The sequence below is a fragment of the Amblyomma mixtum genome, chromosome 3, assembly GCF_055824585.1.
Source record: "Amblyomma mixtum isolate Tamu chromosome 3, ASM5582458v1, whole genome shotgun sequence".
Lineage (NCBI taxonomy): Eukaryota > Metazoa > Arthropoda > Arachnida > Ixodida > Ixodidae > Amblyomma > Amblyomma mixtum.
This window is the reverse complement of record NC_143014.1, coordinates 147,089,406-147,108,186: the sequence shown is the minus strand read 5'-3', so window position 1 is coordinate 147,108,186 and position 18,781 is coordinate 147,089,406. Positions and strand designations below refer to the sequence as shown.

At 46.9% G+C, this 18,781-nt stretch overlaps 2 protein-coding genes across 2 annotated transcripts in view; one reads left to right on the top strand and one right to left on the bottom strand.

Moving 5' to 3' along the window:
- Window positions 1–363: 363 nt before the first annotated feature.
- On the bottom strand, window positions 364–15,784 carry LOC149352313 (small ribosomal subunit protein uS11). Its single transcript, XM_089581493.1, has 5 exons — window positions 15,696–15,784; window positions 15,248–15,400; window positions 4,525–4,686; window positions 2,148–2,224; window positions 364–469 (listed from the first exon to the last, which is right to left on the bottom strand). The coding sequence occupies exons 2-5, from the start codon at window positions 15,394–15,396 to the stop codon at window positions 402–404; spliced, it is 456 nt and encodes a 151-aa protein (XP_089437619.1). The 5' UTR covers window positions 15,397–15,400; window positions 15,696–15,784; the 3' UTR covers window positions 364–401.
- Window positions 15,785–15,994: 210 nt separating this feature from the next.
- The window catches only part of fand (Pre-mRNA-splicing factor SYF1 fand), a 47,876-nt gene continuing 45,089 nt past the window's right edge, over window positions 15,995–18,781 (top strand). The window contains exons 1-3 of the mRNA XM_089581483.1: window positions 15,995–16,180; window positions 16,263–16,411; window positions 16,512–16,635. Coding sequence (XP_089437609.1) covers window positions 16,154–16,180; window positions 16,263–16,411; window positions 16,512–16,635 — 300 coding nt within the window. The 5' untranslated portion in view covers window positions 15,995–16,153. The remainder of the gene's footprint in view (window positions 16,181–16,262; window positions 16,412–16,511; window positions 16,636–18,781) is intronic.

The following is an 18,781-nucleotide window of genomic DNA, read 5'->3' as shown; positions in this document are numbered from 1 at the left end:
CCAAATATTTTTTAAACATCGAATGCATGCTTTTTATTGCAATAATCGAAATCGGGAATAAAAAATAAGCAGTTTTGTTAAAAAATTCGTTGATACAAAAAAAAAACAGTGAAGGGGTTAATTTAGACTACCTGGGGTTCTTTGACATGCAGTGACATCACACAGTACATGGGCCTCTAGCATTTCGCCTCCATCAAAATGTGAACCCCACGGTCAGGATCGAACCCAAATCTTTTGGGTCAGCTCTGGAGCACCATAACGCCGCTGCTACAACCAACACAGCATTTAAATTGCAATCAAATCCAAAAATAGCAAACCTTCACAAAACATCACATACAAAATGCTCAGAAGGCAAGCACAGGCTCCAGGAGCGTAAAAAAAAATGTTTACTGCTCCATTTTTTAAAGACGCCTTCCTCTGCGGCCGCCTTTCCTTCGTGTACCATCGGATGGAATAGGCGTCACATCCTCTGCAAGAGAAAAATGGGATGAAAGATTAAAGCACAGAAGACATCCCAGAGGTGCACCAAGCACTGAATTATAACAAGGGCAGCCATTTCAACCTTAGAAAAGTTTTAAAGGCAGAAGAGGGTCTTAGAAAAAAGAAAAATTGCTAATGAAGTCTTTTTTGCGTGCAGATTCCAAATATGTGCAGTAAATCCTTGATAATTCTAAGTGCTTGGGGCCGTGATAAAAATTGACTGATCACAGCAAAAATATGGGACATAGGCAAAAATTTCGCTGAGGCACCTTTACTGGACGACCTTCATGATTACCATATACAGTAGAACCACGCTGTTTGGTATGTTCCTGGATGCTGAGTTTTCCCACCTGCTATGTTCTTGTAATCCAGTACTACCCAAGCTCTCACAGAAACCTATGCAACACAGACCCGCCTGTTCGTCGCAACTGTGCCAGCATTTGTGCATGCTAAGTCGCGAATACCACTTTTCCATGGTGCTTTACTTCAAGCTGACATTTTGACAGCCAATCTTTAGTGCACGCATAACGGCGTTGGCAGAAAGATTAAAGTGGGATCCAAACTCAATTGGTACTTCTGGCATTTTGCACCGGATGTCACGTGAGTGACAACCAGCACGGAAGCAGCTTAATAACACAATTTCTAGGCCCCAAAAACGATGGAGAACCGTGCACACGTCTGCAAATTTTGCCAGCTCTGCATGTCTTCCCTGCCATGGACAGCTGCCGCAACCAATCTGAATATGAATTAATGACTGATGCCTGAAGCCCCCACGTGTACTCCCGGGAATGGGCACCGGCACTACCTGTAGCTTGCACAAAACTACCTTACGCCCCGCAAATATGTTGGGGCTCTGCGTAAAGTCGGCACTCAATTTTAGGATGGCATTTTTTTTAACGAAATGCTGACATATTGCCTAATGTTGGCAAACCTCAAGTTAAGATGTACTGGTCAACAAAGGAAGCTTTGGAGACACCAGTGTACAGGAAGGCCATGAGCAGGAACTGCTTCAGCGCGTTGATGCGCTGCCTGCATTTCCCCTGCTTTTGTTTTATATGTTTGTGGTTAATTCTGACAGATAAATGACGTAATATATTTTCAGAATTAGAATTGCATGAAAAAAATAATGGCAACTTAATGTTATAGGTATATTGGCGGTTAAAGGGTTGATTGTACCTAAAAAGTCACATGCACTTGTGTAACATGTTTAGTAATTTTTTGCACAGTTTTCAAGACTGTTGCAGGGAACTTGCAGAAATGTATGCCACTGTTTTCTCTTGACATCAAAGAATGCAATATTCATAATATCCTCCTGCCTACCATAGAAATTGAATTGTAGGGTTGCTTGCCACTGCAGAAACGAGAAGAAAAATTTGTATTCCTACAGTACTTGAATAACGCTCACATATTGAAGTAGACTGTACCAACAGCCTATGAATCCATACAAGGGGTTAAGAGCAGTAGGGGAAATGGGAACAAAGAGGGGCACTTCTGATACAGAGGTACAGTATGACTGAACTCTGAAGTCCATGTCTTAACCATGTTCCATTAACTTCTAAGCCTGCTTGTACATCATGGAACGAGTTCATGAGAAGAAGCTCCTTTGACCATATTCACTGTTAGCAGTTTGCAAATTAAGAATGCACCTGTAAATGCATTACACATACCGATACGGCCAATCTTCATATCTGAACGTGCCAGCGCTCTTAATGCAGACTGTGCGCCAGGCCCAGGAGTTTTTGTCCTAAACAGTGAGATAAAACATACGTTTAATATGAAAAATGGCAAGTGCAAATCACCATTATGCACAAAGCAGTAATGTGAACATGACTAAACCATAAAAATGCTCAACATGTATAGAAGTTCAATTACACTGCCTCCCCCATCTCAAAAGGCTCTAAGGGGTTGCTCAGCAACAATGCAACACTATCAGCACAGCGGCAAGATAGCTACGTCATTGCAGTGCTGAGCACAACTTCTTACGTGCAGCATTGAACCTATAGCTTATAGGACTGCGGGACGAACGGACAGCAATGCACATCATACCATATTTTTGTGTGCTGGATACTACCGAACTATTAAACCAACCACATGGCATGTTTTTATCTTCGCTTCCTTGGTGTTCTGAGTTTGTAGTGTGAGTGTACAGTGTACAGGAACACATTACAAAGGTCCATTAAAAATATTTAGTGAGGAAAGCCACCAGAGTGAGTACAAACTAATGATATTACAATCAAATTGAAGCTTCTTCCCAGGAGCACATCAAGAAACAGAGGTAGCTTTTGTACTGGTGAGCAATTTTTCACGACACACTGCTGTAATGCAAAAAAAAAAACACCCTAACTGGCATTTGGTGCGCCGCCGTCTGCTGGCATAGCCATGCGGGTAATCCAACCTGATTGAGGTCTAGCACTGCTGCGTGGGGCCTCCAAAATTGTCCAGTGTGCTTTAAAAACAATGCTAAAACTTCAGAAAAAGGTCTCTCTCTATGCTCTACTAAATGCCAATCAACTGCACTATTCATGCTGAAAAATTTTCAAAATGGCAGCATCCATGAGACAAAGAGCAGAAATTCAAAGTAGCCAATAAATACAGCCGTATCGTACAAAAGTGAATTTGCAAGGCCGCGTCTGCATTTTTGTTTTCGGCATTTTTCTCTGCTTTGAATAGGCTCAGTGGGCACCGCATTGACACGAAAGAAAGCCAGTGGGCTGCACTATCAAACGAGATCAAACAGAGCATTATGGCAGCTGGTTTTGAATTGCACAGGCATAGAAAACGGGCACATTTTGGTGCATCCTCGAGAGTTCCTGTGCTGTGCCGGCACATTTATCGGCTGATTTCCCAAAAACTACCGGAGTCCCGAGCTCCAAACTTCATTTGTCGGTGGAAAAGAACCTCGCAAATCAGTTGTAGGCGGAAAAGAACCTCGCAAATCAGAATATGAAAGAAGTGAAAAATTGATAATCGGCTCTGAAGACCCGTGTCCTCCCCAATGGTTCCAGCATCACACTTTACAAGCTACAATGTGGTGTGTCCAAGCTGAGACTGAAACACCAAAAGCCATGAGACAGTTGCCTAAACACAACCACAGGAATGCGAGGGTAGAAACAGCAGCAACCACAAAGGGTGTGGACCAAGAACCAAGCACAGCAAGAGCTGTGAGCAAAGGTAGCAGTGGAACACATGACCAGCCCACAAAAGAGTTGAATGCTGGGAGTGGGAAGCTTGAAAAAAGGCAGCGCCCGCCGCAGTAGAAACACACTTAAGACAAGGCAATGCAGCAAAGATGTCAATGAAATCTACCTAGAAGCTATGCAGTGCCTTGAACAAAACAATTTAACACCAAACAAATGAAACAGACTACCTGGTGCAAGTCTACAGTCAACAAATGTAGGCTTTCAGGCATCGAGAGTCATGATGCGAGCACTCGGAACAGCCCAAAAGACAAAACGTTTATATCGCACTAGTTCGACACCTACTTTCTCAGAGATAAGGAAGCAGGCTCTAATACAGTGCAACACAGTAAATGGTTCAGTATAGCCCAAGCAAAAACTACCACTTGGAATGAGGACACACAAACACCTGTGCTGCACACAAATTACTGGAAACCAATAAAGGCACAGCCTTAGCTGAAGTTTAGTCACACTGCCCAAGTCTGGACATTCATTTAACAAGAAATGCTGTGACCACCCCTTTTAGACATTTCCCATGCAGCTCTGATATCACATTGTTTTAAGTGCCACTTTTACATACTCAATGAATGAGCAATTGTTTCACAGGTGACACTACTAGAATGCAGGTCACAGTAGTCTGCATGAAGTGCGACACCATACACAAAAAAAATTATCCCAGGGATCGCATACATCTTGGTATCGACACATGCAACACATGCCAGGCTGATGCAGCAACACTGTAACCACTTCTGCGACTTCAGTATGAACTAAAACAGGGATCACTCCTTGTGGGGAATAAGTCAGGAGTAGAGGCTCTCTTTATTGTATCCTAGCAAGGCACTTTAAGTGGCACAATGTAAGAACATACCTGGTTCCCCCAGTGGCACGCAGCTTGATGTGTAGGGCAGTGATGCCCACCTGCTTGCACTTCTCTGCTACATCCTGAGCAGCCAACATTGCAGCATAGGGGGATGCCTCATCACGATCAGCCTTCACCTTCATGCCACCGGTCACCCTGGCAATGGTTTCCCTGCAAGCAAGTTCAACATAGCTCTTTCAATCAGGAACATGACAGGAAAGACGAATTCCAGTAATGCACCAACTAGCCTGCAAAAACATTCTCCCACAAATGAACATGACTGTCCACACAAAAACTATTTAGCCACAATAATAAATTATGCGTTCACTACACAAACACGTGTCAACGTTGTGAAAAGGAACTATTCATACACATGTATCGTATTTACCAAATTCCAACGCGCCCCCAATTTATGGCACCAAAAAAAAAAAATTTCAAGCCCCGATTCTAACGCGCGCCCGATATTGGTAATGAAAAAAAAAAAAATTCAAGCCCCGCTTCTAACGTGCATGTGACTTACACGAATGAAAATAATTTGCAACCGGTTTTATATTTTAAGGAGTGATGTGGGTGAAAAAAACCGCGATTTTTTTCGATAAAGTCGATTTTGTATTTTCTTGCGTTTTGTATTCCCCAAAGCCTCTTCTATGTATAAAAAAAATCAAAGCCGATAATCAATGGGTAGTAAAAAATGCAATTAAAGGGACCATGCAAAGAATTAGAAGCCGCTTGTAAATGTTACACAAGTGATGCTCAGAAGCATTGACACCAAGTATGAGTCTTCGGAACTGAGCCGGCAATTTATGAATTTATAAAAATCGTGTTTTTTAAAATTCGCGGGCCGTTTGGTGTCTTCGTAGGGAGCCATTTTGGAACCAAAATCGGGAAAACAGACGTCACTAGTCCCATGACGTCGGCAGGCCACCACACGCTGTCATTCGCTCGAGCCGCGGCAGCTACGACATCACGGGCACACTTCCGGTAGCGGTGAAAATCGTCTGCTCGAGCCGCCGCGCGACCCCCTCGGGCAAGCGCGAGCCAGCTAGGCACTGCCTTCGCGCGTATGGTTTCAATTTACCTCTGCCGCGAGTTCGGGAGCCAAGAAAGCGCAGAGACCGGAGAGACGCTGCCGACGCACGCTGCTCCTCGGGAGTGCGACAACCGGAAGTCGTAAACCGAACGTCAGCGAATGATGTATTCATGGGCGGAGCCCAGTCCCGGAGCTGTTTTCTTTATTTTTTTTATGGTGCCCCGCGCGTACGAGTTGAGGGGGGAGAGGAGGAGCGTGATTTTTAATCGTCTATAACTTCGTTGTTATTGATGCTAGCTCAAAAATTCTTGCGCTGGGGTGACGAGTGATGGATTGCCTATCTTTACGTAGTCTCAATAAATTTATTTCATAGTCCCTTTAAAGCACTCGCGGTGGCTCGCGAAAGTGCGAATTTGATCGAATTTCGGGAACGCGGCATTTCGATCCACGGCGTTGCCCGTTCTTGAATTTTCGCGGGGAAGTAGGCCCACCCATCTTCTACCAGAAGCCACTTCGGCAGCGGCGCATTCTTGATAAAAATACGAAAAAAAATAGATCGTTTCCCGCCCGAGTCGAGCGCCGCGACTGGCCCTTCAAATCGCGTGGTACGATCGGAGCCCTTCCGTTGGCTACGAGCATTCCACCGCACGGTCGGACGCAGACGCTCTTTCGTCGTTCTGCCGCCACCGAGACGTGAACCAACGCTTCTGTCCGGGTTTTTCTCCTTTCTCCGCTATGGATGTGACTGAGAAACGAGATTTTCGTTCACGCAAGTTCCTGACGAGGCACCAGTATAAAGGAAGAAGCCCCAAGCGCAAGCGGAGAGCTCCGGCGACGGGAGGTTCGTCTGCTGCTAGGCGTAACTGCGGCAACGGCGATGCACCATCTGGATCCTTCAAGCTTCTTGCGGAGCATCCATGACTTCGTCAGTGCATCTGAGCGAAAGATAAGATGTTCGACGGCCAAAACAAGCGTAAAAACGAGCGCGGAAGCGCTGTTATCTGTGAGATCGGCATGATGCACGACCTCGCCAGCGGCGCGGCGTGCCCTGCCTGCGGACGATGTAATCTCTGTCAGAGAATCGGCCGCAAAACAGAAAGGACTCATCGTTTTTGGAACTTTACCGCCGAAATGACGCGTTTGCGACAACCGTTGTTTCATCAACATATTCTTCGAGCCGCGTATCTCGATCGTGCAAAGGCAGTGATGAAGCGTCCGCCCGCGGCACGGGATACCGTCGCCGTGAACGTGGTCCGTGGTCGCTGAGCACTCGACCAATGACAAGCGCCACACCGGTTGAAAACGGCTCCTGCGACGCAGAAAACGACGAGCAAACGTACAGGGTCGTCCACTCTTAGAATGCGCTACCGCATGGCCGTGCTCTTTGGAGGGTCACTGCGTCCGAAACGGCTGCGCATCGAAGCGAAGTGGCAGATGACGCGAAGCACCACGTCCAGGTACACCTTCTCCTGCGCCACTTTTCTGCGATGAGCGACTGTGTCGCACGCGGTGGCCCTCTGAAGAGTGCGGCCATGCGCTAGCGCATTCTAACTAAGAGTGGACGACCCTGTAATCCCATGCTTGCCAGCAGTTAGTGAGCTCCCACATCGTATAATGGCGATGACGATGGGCAGCTATGGGGCAGTTTCGGTTTGCACTCGAATCCAACGCGCATGCGATTTTGAGACGTATTTTCCCCGAAAAAAGGTGCGCGTTGGAATTGGGTAAATACGGTAAATGTTTCTGCAATATTCAGTGAGCAATGTTTGAGACTGGCCTGTTTCTGGTAGAAGTTAGCAAGCCAAGACACCCAAGACCTGCATCATGACATACTTAGTGACCTTCCCAACTGAAACAAATCAGGTGCACCTATTTGTTCCCGGAAGAGTTGTTCAAAAAAAAAAAATCCCTAAAAGAAAAAAATCCACGGGGTTCTAAGTGTGAAATTGGACTTGCCTGGATGTTACCAAAAAGGCCGCACTGCACTAGTTTTGTACTGTGAGGCTATGCAAGCCTGCCTAAGAGTCCAATGCAACCTAAAATAGACTGAACAATGCACCCGTAGCAGAAGTTTGTATCTACAGCCTTTGTCAGAATTTAGAGCCCTACTACACTGCTCAGAAGCAAAACACCCTGGGCTCTAAACTTTTGAGAAAGGCTGTACAGACAGCTTTTGTTAAAAGTATACAGCCCAAGGAGTTCTCTTTTAAATCATATAAAGAGGCTCTGCCCACATCCCAAAAAGTCCCAAGCTTCAGAAAGATCAGCATAAGAGTTGTGATCACCTTGAACGCGTTTCACACCGGTGACACAAAACAAACTAAACTAGCTAACCATACTAGCTGGCCATGAGCAAAATCAGTAGGCTGTATGTTTTTGACAAACGCTATACACAGGTTGCCACCTGATGTCATGGGTGCCATGATGGAGCCCAAGGCATACTTCCACAGTGCAAGTTGGAGCAGGTGACGACAAGCAGATTAGAAAAACGCAGATTTTCGCTTTGTTTCCACAACCACTATATTTGTGCAAGCTACAGTGGCAAAAATGCCGATGGAATTCCACTCAAGCCACTTGTGCCAGGCTGCCAGCAAACTTGCAGAATCCGATACTTCTTAGAATCTGATTACTCTGCATTACTGAGAAAACTGCTGTTGCTGAAGATAAAGTACTACTTATGTTAACTGACTGCACGTAAAAATTTAGCTTCAGCTCTTACCAAAACACTAGAATTCACAAAACATAATTACTTTTGCAGCACTTAAAAATCAAGGAACACTACGCAGTACTTGAATAAACAAAGCAAACTTCAAGGAAAGATTGAAGCTTGGTTAATTGAATATTAGTTTATGGGGGTTTAATAGGGGTGTGCGAATATTCGATCGAATAGCACGGTATTCGATATTCGCTTCGAACCGAATTCTCGGGATTCGAAATTTCGAAGTATTCGTCTCGAGCGAATAGTGTTACTGGGACGCTTGCCCGCTTGCTTTATGTGGTTTCGGTTCCGAGTATTGCCGCATAGATAGCTTATTTTTTTATCGCGCTTTTAACGCTCGGGGGTCAGTCAATACGCAAACCACGATCAGGCCGGGGTGCGAACCCAGCGACAAACGAAAGAAAGGCGAGGGCGACGCGCTGTTGCGAAAGATCCTGTGTTCTGGCCGTCTTCGAACCTCCGCACTAAGGCTGCCATAAGCCGCGTCGCTGCCACCGTGTACAGGCAGACGCAGTGAAGGAAGAACACGGCCGACAGTCGTCTAAGCTTCAAAACAAGAAACCTCAGTGTATTGTCAGCGAACCCTTTATATACTCTGGCTGGCGGTGACGTTATCGATGAGCTCAGACGCGGAAGTATTCGAACGCGGGCACCGCTTGGCCGCGTTCACCCCCCCCCCCCCCTTTTTTTTTCCAATAGAGCTGCGGAAAAGATTATCTGATAGGACAGATGCGAAGATAAACAAGCAGCCCTACCGTGCTATCGCTTCACCCAATCAGGTGACGAGTCATGCGTACCGAACATGGGCGACCGTTCTCGGCAGCATTGAAGCCAGCCATCATATTACCGGCGCAGGCGAGAAAAATTGAGCGGCAGCGCGGGGACTTGATGTCGCCTACTTACTTCAATGGGAAGGGCGCATTTAGCGTGTGATAACGCCAAGCTTATTGTGCACCCGTGGAGGATTACTGCCGTTAACGCTCGGCATCGGGGAGGCTGCGGACGAACTTTAGTAGAACGAAATGATCGCATCCATCTATGACTGGCGTCTTTTCTTGCTATTCTGACTGCTTGCGCTTTGGTGGGAAGGGAACGCCGTCGTAATCAGGGCATTGAGCCGTCTTCGGTGGTGTGCCGCACTCCGTCGCCGCAACTCAGAGCATTCTGGAAGCGCGATGCTAATGGCCGATTCACACGACGGACCGTTCGTCCGCGGCCCGCGCAGTACGTGTGCATACGTCAGCACTTTAAGAGACGCACTAGATGCATGGATGGATGGCGGCCGACAGCGCGCCCCTCAATGTGCTGACGCGTGAATACGTAGTGCGCGGGCCGCGGGCGAACGGTCCGTCGTGTGAATCGGCCTTAAGAGGTACTACCGGGAACAATTTCGCCAGGAGGCGCGAGCGGTGCGAATGACGTTTCACTTGCGGCGCTAGAGTTTTGTACAGCCGCTTCCATTCTTGCTAGTCTGGGATGTAACCGGAACGATGTTCCGATCCTTCAGCTTGATAAGCGAAGCAACCCTCCGGCAAACAGCGGCCGCGAGCTGCTAGTGAAATGCAAAAAAAAAAAAAAAAGCAGCGTGCGACACGCCTTGTCAGAGTGACGGCAAAGGCCGGGAAGAGCGCCGGTTTGCCTCACTAAACCCAAGAGAGACAGCTGAGCCGACGTTTCCTTACGAGCACCCCTCGGATAGCTAAATAGACGCGCCAATCTCCGGCCGCAAATTGATGGCGATGCATTTGAGCCATGGGCGGCGCGTCCTGAACGCTCTGTCCCCTACAGTACGGCCAACCTATCGGTGCTGTGGGAGCTTTGAATACGCGATGGTTCGATGCTGCCAGTGCTGCTAGGAGGTCCGGTCAGCCTATGCTCCATTTTAACATCGTTGGACGCAGCGGTCCCATCGGCGTAACCGAACAGAAGGCGCAATCCAAGCCAAGAAGAGAGGATCCTTAACTATAGAAACGCAAGTGGCAAGTCGGTGCACCGAACGTGATTGCCTAGCTCACTGTTGGACATTCGACCCGTTCGACCACAGGTCACCGGTAGTGCAGAATGTCCTTTTTTTTCATTATTGTTCTCAGTGCTCTTGCTGCAGTGTAGTGCAGTTACTCCTATGGTTTAAGTTATTGGTTGTACTACTGGCCTCAGTATGTAATGGCATCGTGTTAGGAAAATAAATGGTTTTGGAAATGCCTACTGTCATTCAGCCTTTTTTTTAGTGCCAGAAGTACTATTCGAACTATTCGCTTCGAATCAAAAAACCACTATTCGCACACCCCTAGGGATTAATATCCCAAAGTGACTCAGGCTATGAGTGAAGGGCTCCGGAAATTTCAACCACTTTTCGGGTCAGCAGTGGAGCGCCATAACCACTGAGCCACCGTTGCAGCGTTAATTGGTTATCGTTAAGCTTCATGTTTATCGTACATACTTAAACAAGGCAATTGCGTTAAAAAAGACACGGACGAGAAGAGTACAAGGTCGGGCGCAAACTCGCGAACACACACATATACCGTATTTTCGCGATTCTAAGCACCCCCCCCCCCCCCCCTATTTCCGGAAAAAAATTTCTGAAAAAAAAAAAAAACTGCATGCGAATCTAAGCACCCCCTTTTTTGCGCGGAAGAGAGCGTTGCCGAGGCCGCCAAGTGCACTTGCTCTCTTTTTCGTCGAGCCTGTGCAGTCGGAGTCCCGAGGAGGCGCGGCCCGCGCGTTGTTGCGACCGAGAGAAGGATGAAAAGTAAATTGCACGGGCCTGTCTACTGGCTCGAGCCAAGCCACCACCGCTCCCACGTGCAGATAGAGGAGAGTTAAAAGATCAGAGGAAAGATAAGACGTGCGTCGCAGCAACAAATGCGTCGGCCGGAGCGGATGCTGCTGAAAAAATATAAGCGGGCGAGGTCGCGCTCACCGAAGCGAGGACAGCGGCGTCCACGGCGCTTTTTATGTTGCTGCGTTCCGACACTACAAGACAGATGGCGGCACAGAACTGTCTGCAGCTATTTTTCTTTTGAATGTTTCCTAAATGAAATGTTTTTTCTCGCGCTCGTTTCATCGAGATTTCGCCGCGAAAAGAGGGGCCCGGGGAGGAGATGCATTTAGATTTTTCGAATCTAAGCACCCCCTCTCACTTTGGGCATCGCGATCGTGGAAAAAAGGGGGTGCTTAGAATCGAGTAAATACGGTATATACCTTGATGCTTATCCAATCATTGCCTAAGCGCATATGCCAGTAAAGTTTTCTTTCTTATACAACTTGATAGTAGAATCGCTTTAATCAATCAATAAAGCCTCTGCGAGTTCACGTGCTTCTAGCCAGCAAAGGCTGGCATGCTTTATCAGGCGTAGCTAAAGGGCATGCGCCGCAATGTAAGGGCGAATCTGACCCTTTTCCGTTATTCACAGAAAGCTGATGTTCCCTTAGTCGTTCATTTATACAACGGCCCGTCTGGCCGACGTTGTCCGGCGGTTGTCCCCTATGTTCATAGGATGTCCCACAACCTAAGAATGTCTTCTCGTCCATGTCTTTTTTACACAATTCCCTTGTTTAACTATGTGTTAGTTTAGAGTGCATATCGCTTCCTCCTTGGCAAGCTCTGTGTGAGCCTATTTAGATAGTCACGGCAATTTCCTCGCTGGCGTCCCAGAACCCTCCTCGCAGCGCCGCCCCTCCTCCTGTTTTTCTACCTTCTCTTTCACGGCTGTTGCGCTCTTCGGTCTATTCCTCCGGCGAGTCTGCCTCCGCGCACCGCCGCCGCAAATCTGCGCGTCTTCTGGACCGCGGCCTGGTCAGCGCGCCTCTCAATGTGCTGACGCATGAACGTGGAAACGTTTATTGCCAATGATGTAAACCGTAGGGGCGCCTGGTTTGCCGCAAAAGTTTGCATGATGACGAGAACTGGTCTGGGTATCGGACATGCAGCAGTATTGGGTATTGAGCAGTCCGGGTTTGTAGTTGTCACCAATGTGCAGCCTGCGCTATGGTGAGGGACGGAGCGGGGGTGCGTATTCCCTTCGTTTGTCTCGGTAATACGAGAGAATATCACGGAAGGAGACCAGGTAGTGCGCGGGCCGCGGGCGAACGGACCGTCGTGTGAATCGCCCTTTAACGCCATTTTAAGTACGTGCGCAGTCGCCTTCTTAGCGCGAGGAACGTGCCGGCCACACAAATGGCTCGAAGGGCAACGTGAAAATCGCGAGCCGGCCGCCCTAGAAGCTCGCCAGGAGCAGAACAGCTGTGAAAGAAAATACGAGCAGAATCGCTTTATTAAGGCGAAAGCCTTTAATGCCTCATACTGTCGTGAGCAGGGAATGCTAGCGTGTTCGAGTTCCGGCGAAAAAAATTACCGACGATTACGTTACTTCCTAATGCGAAATTTGAGCGCAGCAAATAAGCTGTTTCACCTTTTCGATAGATTGAGGCAGAGAAATCGAGCAACACATGTATGCGCTATCACAGAATTTTTTTTTTAGCAGACGGAGGACTTCCATCGGTCGTCTCGCTCATGGCTCAGAAAGAACTGGCAGATAATTTCGCAGTGGCGAACGGCAGCGGCAATTTCGGCTCGGGCGGTGCACATATACAGATCCGCCGCCACCGATCTGGCTCTGATTGCCACCGCACAGGGGTTGCATTGGAGGAGGAGCGAAGAAAGGAATTAAGTTCGAGCCGGCGCTTTGACAACCGGAGACTCGCAGGAAGAGGGGGGCGGCGTGTACACCCAGCGGCAAACGATGGGGGCAGAAGCGCGCGCAGCAAGCGGACACGATAAAGGGAGGAGGGAAGAGATAGCAGCGACTGACTGATGCCGCTGACGCCGATAGTGAGTCAACCCCAGCTGCGGATGAAAGGGGGGCGGAGCTGGTTACGAGGCCGACGACAACGCCGACGCGAAACCCAGGAACGGACGCCAAAGAGCTGCGCTCTAAAAAAAAAACTTTACTGAGACTGGGAATCGCACCAGGGATACTTCCAAGGGTAGTCGCTGCCATTCCTCCACGAACACGGTTTGAGCAAGAATAAAGGCAGATCTAGTGAACGCGCGGGTTTCGTGAGTGAAATAAAACAAATAAAAAATGCAAATATGAAAAGAAACAAAATAATAAAGAAATTAAACTATAAAACATGAAAAATATTAACACAGACCGCGTGGTCCAGAAGACGCGCAGATTCGCGGCGGCGGTGCGCGGAGGCAGACTCGCCGGAGGAATAGACCGAAGAGCGCAACAGCCGTGAAAAAAAAAAAAAGGGAGAAAAGAGGAGGAGGGGCGGCGCTGCGAGGAGGGTTCTGGGACGCCAGCGAGGAAATTGCCGATAATGGCAGCCTATGATTTTGTCCATTTCTTCTCTCACCCAAGTGTTTTTGCACACTTTATATCAACAAGCGAAAGTTTCTGGCAGGACTAAAAACCATCTATCTACAACACTAAAATTGTGCAGCTAAACTAAATACTGCCACCACTTGCTTTGGAACCTGAAGACAGTCAACATCACAGTAGTCAGACGGTAAACCCAAGCAGCACCGGTAATTGGCCCAATACTGGAAATGGACGGTTCCACCCTGGTCCTTTGTAGGACCGCCATTTGCAAATATTGGGGCCAATTAGCTGTGCTGCTGGGAAATGCGCCTGTCTTCGGGGTTGCAAGGCGGCTTAAAAAAATATGTGCAAGTCCAGCGCAAGAGTGACATAATGCACACAGAATAACAAGCAGCACAAAGGCACTGGTAAGCATTAATAACCGACTACACAAGACTGTCTTTCAGTATGTGCACAATTATCCTTTCCTGCCACTGTGCTTGGGGATTATGTAAGCTGAAAAGACATTTTCCACTCAATTACAGCAAGTTTTCTTGTTCTATTTCTATAACACTGTCCTACACTTTGCGTCGAGAGCATTTCTCACGTGCAATGTAACCTTTTGTTCTTTACTCAACCTTCTTATTCACACCCTGCCACTTGCATGTCTAAGCTACCATCATATTACATGCACACCTGAAGCGACATTAATGCCCCAACATTATTACTGCAATCATTAGTCCGTGCATGTCCACATTTACACTACTTGCAATACCAAAATATTCACCCAACAAAACCATTAGTATCAGGCATCACTATTGTTCAAATGCAGAACTGATATCACTTTACAATGACATTTTGACTAGGCAAGCCAGAAAGGTACTCATGTGGCAAGGATAACAATGAATGTCAAATCAAGGGATGGTGTCGAGACGTCTCTTATGTCAAGGTTATTTGCTACTTCGCTGCGTGCAGTTTTAGGCAAAATTTCCCGTCATGAGAGCATGCAGAGTAAAATTGTATACGCGGTGGCAGGCTCAAATAGGGCGACCGACATGGAATTAGCATGGCACCAGGCGAATGGCATTACTGAAGTGCCCGAGTAGCACGTGTACCGACATGCAACCAGCAGCAAAAGCAAGAGTCTCATATAACTATGCTTTTGAATTCCCGGTGCAGAAATCGCCACGCACTTAACGGGTAAAAACGCCACATGCGCATAAACGAGCAGCGGGGCAAAGTGTGATGCCACGGACGGTGGAGAGGGATCAGACAAAGGTCTCGGCACGCATTTCCCGCCTTTGGCTGATCTTCCAATCAATCACCACCACGCTATCGAAATAGTAACAGACCGCACTTCTGGGCTCGTTATGCACCCCTTCCCACGCTACTTGACTCGCATCACGTACGGTAACATACAGATTTTTCGCTACTGCTGCAACACCACACCAAAGTTGCGGCACGCGGGTTTCGCCGTGCAGTGTCGGAAGGCAGCGAGGACACCGCAGGCTTTGGGCTTAAGCACCGAGGTGCAGACGAGGCCTTCCAGGTTGATTCTGTAGCACAGTCATGACACCCAACGGCCAATTGAGGCGGGTAGAAAACCTACCCATGCGGCGCCGGGCTCTTGGCAGTGCATAAACGAGAGTAACACAGATAACGAGAATGGTCACTCACCTGCCCGAGAGATCGGTCACATGAACAAAGGTGTCGTTAAAGCTGGCATATATGTGCGCCACACCAAACACGTTCTCATTCCCGATAGCTTGCGGCCCCAGAGAGACGATAGGCTGCTCTTCCTTCTGCTTCCCTTTGCGTGGAGCCATGGCGCTGGAATGAGAACAGTGCACCATTTATTCTAAAACAAACCCAAGTAACTACAAAAACTGAGCAAATGAGCACTTCAAGTGCAAACGGTCACTATGAGATACAAAGCAGTAACCCCACTTAGCGTCTGCTCCCAATACTTGAAATTTCGTGAAAAATCGCTACACTCCTGACACAAAATCAATAGACATAATGAATCTGTAGCCATTTACTTACAGAAAAAAACTATTAGCGGATAAAATACATCTTTATATAACCAAGATTTACGAGGATTGCAAACCGACTGGACTGCACTCACCTACCGTCGCGGGATCGAGAGCTGAAAAGGGCTCTTGTAGTCAGGGTACAGGGGAACTGCTTCCGTTGACGACGTCAGAGGGCGCAGGCACTGATCTCCTAGTGAGATCAGTGGACGCAGGTGGCAGCACATACAATGTAGATTTGCTTATGTATACAGAGAATAAAAAGTAAACTTTTGTTAATTACATTTATATGAAACTTAAATTAAGTAAGTTTTCAGTTACATATGATGTTGATGTTGTTTTATGAGTACAGAATATATTTGACTACTGCACTGCAGGACTGTAGTTGTTGCAATCCAGCGGCCGAAACCGCCGTTGCGCTCAAGCGCGATCTGCGTAACTTTTGCGATTCGTGAAATGAATCTTTAAGTTGTGGTCTGTCGTGTGGTCGTGTTTGTAAAGCACTTATGTCATTTAACCAGATGATCTCTAATAGAGGACATTTTGCCAGACAATGAAGAGCACCAAGGATATCGTATTTGTAAGTTAATCTGAGTGAATTCGTTTCCACTTTAGTAATCTGCTAGGAGCATCTCCTTACAACAATCTGACACCCATTTTAGGAGGAAGATGATCTACCGTACGAAGAAGAAATCATTCGGAACCCATTCTCTGTCAAGCACTGGATGCGATACATTGATTATAAGAAGGACCAGTCAAAATATGTCATCAATATCATCTGTGAGAGGGCGTTACGCGAGCTTCCCGGCAGGTATGACAGTGCTTTCATATTTCGGTTGTAGTAAATATAGTATGTTTCGCTTGTTTTCTGACATCGGTAATCATAATTTTTCCTCCGAAACTCCTTGCAGTTACAAGCTGTGGTACAACTACCTGAAACTAAGACGGCAACAAGTTAGAGATCTCTGCATAACTGATCCAGAGTATGAAGATGTCAACAGCGCCTTTGAGCGGTCATTGGTTTTCATGCACAAGGTGAGCATCGTGAGCAGGCGACAGTATCAAATAATTATTTTTAAGCATCATGTTAATGAAGGGTTTTAGTTCACAGGTAGCAAACGACTTTTCACATTTGTGGTACTTCACCACATGGACAGTGTATTTATTTTATGTTCACAGAGCGGTATGTGTGTGTTGGTTCAACTTTATCGGCACTTCTTCATCCTGTATGACATAAATGGCAATCTTACCGTCATTCCTCTTGTATGCATTAAGTTCTAGAACAGAATTTATGAAAAATGTTTGTTTTATTTCAGTGTCACGTTTTCATTCCACTTGTGTCAAGCTATGCTAACTGAATATTTTGAGCTCAGATTGGCTGTGAAAACTGTTGCAGATATTTTAGATGAGTGCAAACCACTTAAAAACATTCTGTGTACATCAAGAATAAACTAATTTACTTGTATTGAACCGTTAATGAAAGTGGCGTGTAAAGTGTATTCATGTGAGTTGGACATGTGCGTCTGCTGATGGTTGTCGCGTGATACCGTTTGTGAAACTGATTTGGATTACTGCTTTTGGCACTGTTAATCCTGTGATAATGAGCAGTGAAGTTACTTGATGCATGGAATTCCTTTTTATTAAGCTGTTGTCCTTCGTATTACCTGTGCTTTTGCTGTCCTGGTACGGTGCCATTCTCAGTGTTGTGCAGTTGCACATTCTCATTGTGATGGGCATTCTTGAAGAAAAAGTTGTATAAAGAACACAATAGAAACAAACTGGTCGAGCATGACACATGTGTTGAGTGCAGGTGCCGTTCACGTAATGTCACTAGCATGGTGGGCACAATAGCGGGGCAGGATCTGGGTTGTGTTGGCAGATATGAAGCTGCATTGTCGACACAGGTGGTGACCGGACAGAGTTTCTGTGGCTGATATTACCTAGAGCTTTTATTACCCTGAGAGAGGTCAATTCTTTTGGTTCTTGAATGCAAAGAGCATTTGCTGCCGTGGTGGCTCAGTGGTTATGGTGCTTGGCTGCTGACCCGAAAGACGCAGGTTCGATCCCGGCCGCAGCGGTTGCATTTCGATGGAGGCGAGATGCTAGAGGCCCATGTGCTGTGTGATATCAGTGCACGTTATAAAACCCCAGGTGGTCGAAATTTCCGGAGCCCTTCACTGCAGCGTCCCTGATAGCCTGAGTTGCTTTGGGATGTTAAACCCCCATAAACCAGAGAGCTTTCAGCAGGAGCATGAAGTGAGCATGGAAGACAGCCATTGATTTATATGCACAGAACTTGGCTGCTACAGTTGTCAAGCTCTGAATTGGAAAATCGCTATTTTGCTGCACTGCTAACCCCCTTTTGCTGACCAATGATAAGTGTCATTTGTTATCATGCTTGCACTGGAGATAGTGCTATGCATTGACATGGTGGAAGTGACCGTGCAGCATTTTGTGCTAATGAATGTGTTATATGAATTGTGTGCAGACACTGCAGAAAACTGTGCTCTCATGGATGACTGTTAATTGATTGATAACTTCTGAGCGCTGCTGGGCTGGGTCTCTTTAGTGAAGTGAGCTTTAACCACATGTTGCAGATCCTACTGAGCACGATATAGCACGTACTACAAGTTTCACCACCTGTGATCAGCCGAAGAGGGAAAAGTCACCAAAAACACATCGCTAATTAAAGAGTGGCAACACCCCTATTTAAGAAAGCTTTTATACCAGCCTGAGGGAGACAAAGAAGTCATTAGGTAAAAGCTATGTTTCAGTTACCTGTGCAGATTTGGAATGGTGCCTAGAAACTAAACAAATTTTTAAAATGCTGTGTTAAAAAATTTTTGTTCACTTTATAAACAAGCACAATCTTTTAGAATGCAATTAGACATGGTCTAGCAAAACGTTCTGTACATTTAGCCACCGCGGTGGCTCAGTGGTTAATGCACTCGGCTGCTGACCCGAAATACGCGGGTTCGATCCCAGCCGTGGCGGTCAAATTTCGATGGAGGCAAAATTCTAGAGGCCCGTGTACTGTGCGATGTCAGTGCATGTGAAAGAACCCCATGTGGTCGAAATTTCCGGAGCCCTTTGCTACGGCGTCTCTCATGGCCTGAGTCGCTTTGGGACGATAAACCCCAACAAAGCAAAGCAAAGGCTCATTGGTTATGATGTTTGGCTG

Coding starts and splice junctions, on each gene's coding strand:
- LOC149352313 (XM_089581493.1), bottom strand. CDS start 15,396: ATGGCTCCACGCAAAGGGAAGCAGAAGGAAGAGCAGCCTATCGTCTCT. Junction 4,687..15,247: donor GTGACCGATCTCTCGGGCAG/GTGAGTGACCAT, acceptor ACTTGCTTGCAG/GGAAACCATTGCCAGGGTGA. Junction 2,225..4,524: donor CGTGCCACTGGGGGAACCAG/GTATGTTCTTAC, acceptor CTCACTGTTTAG/GACAAAAACTCCTGGGCCTG.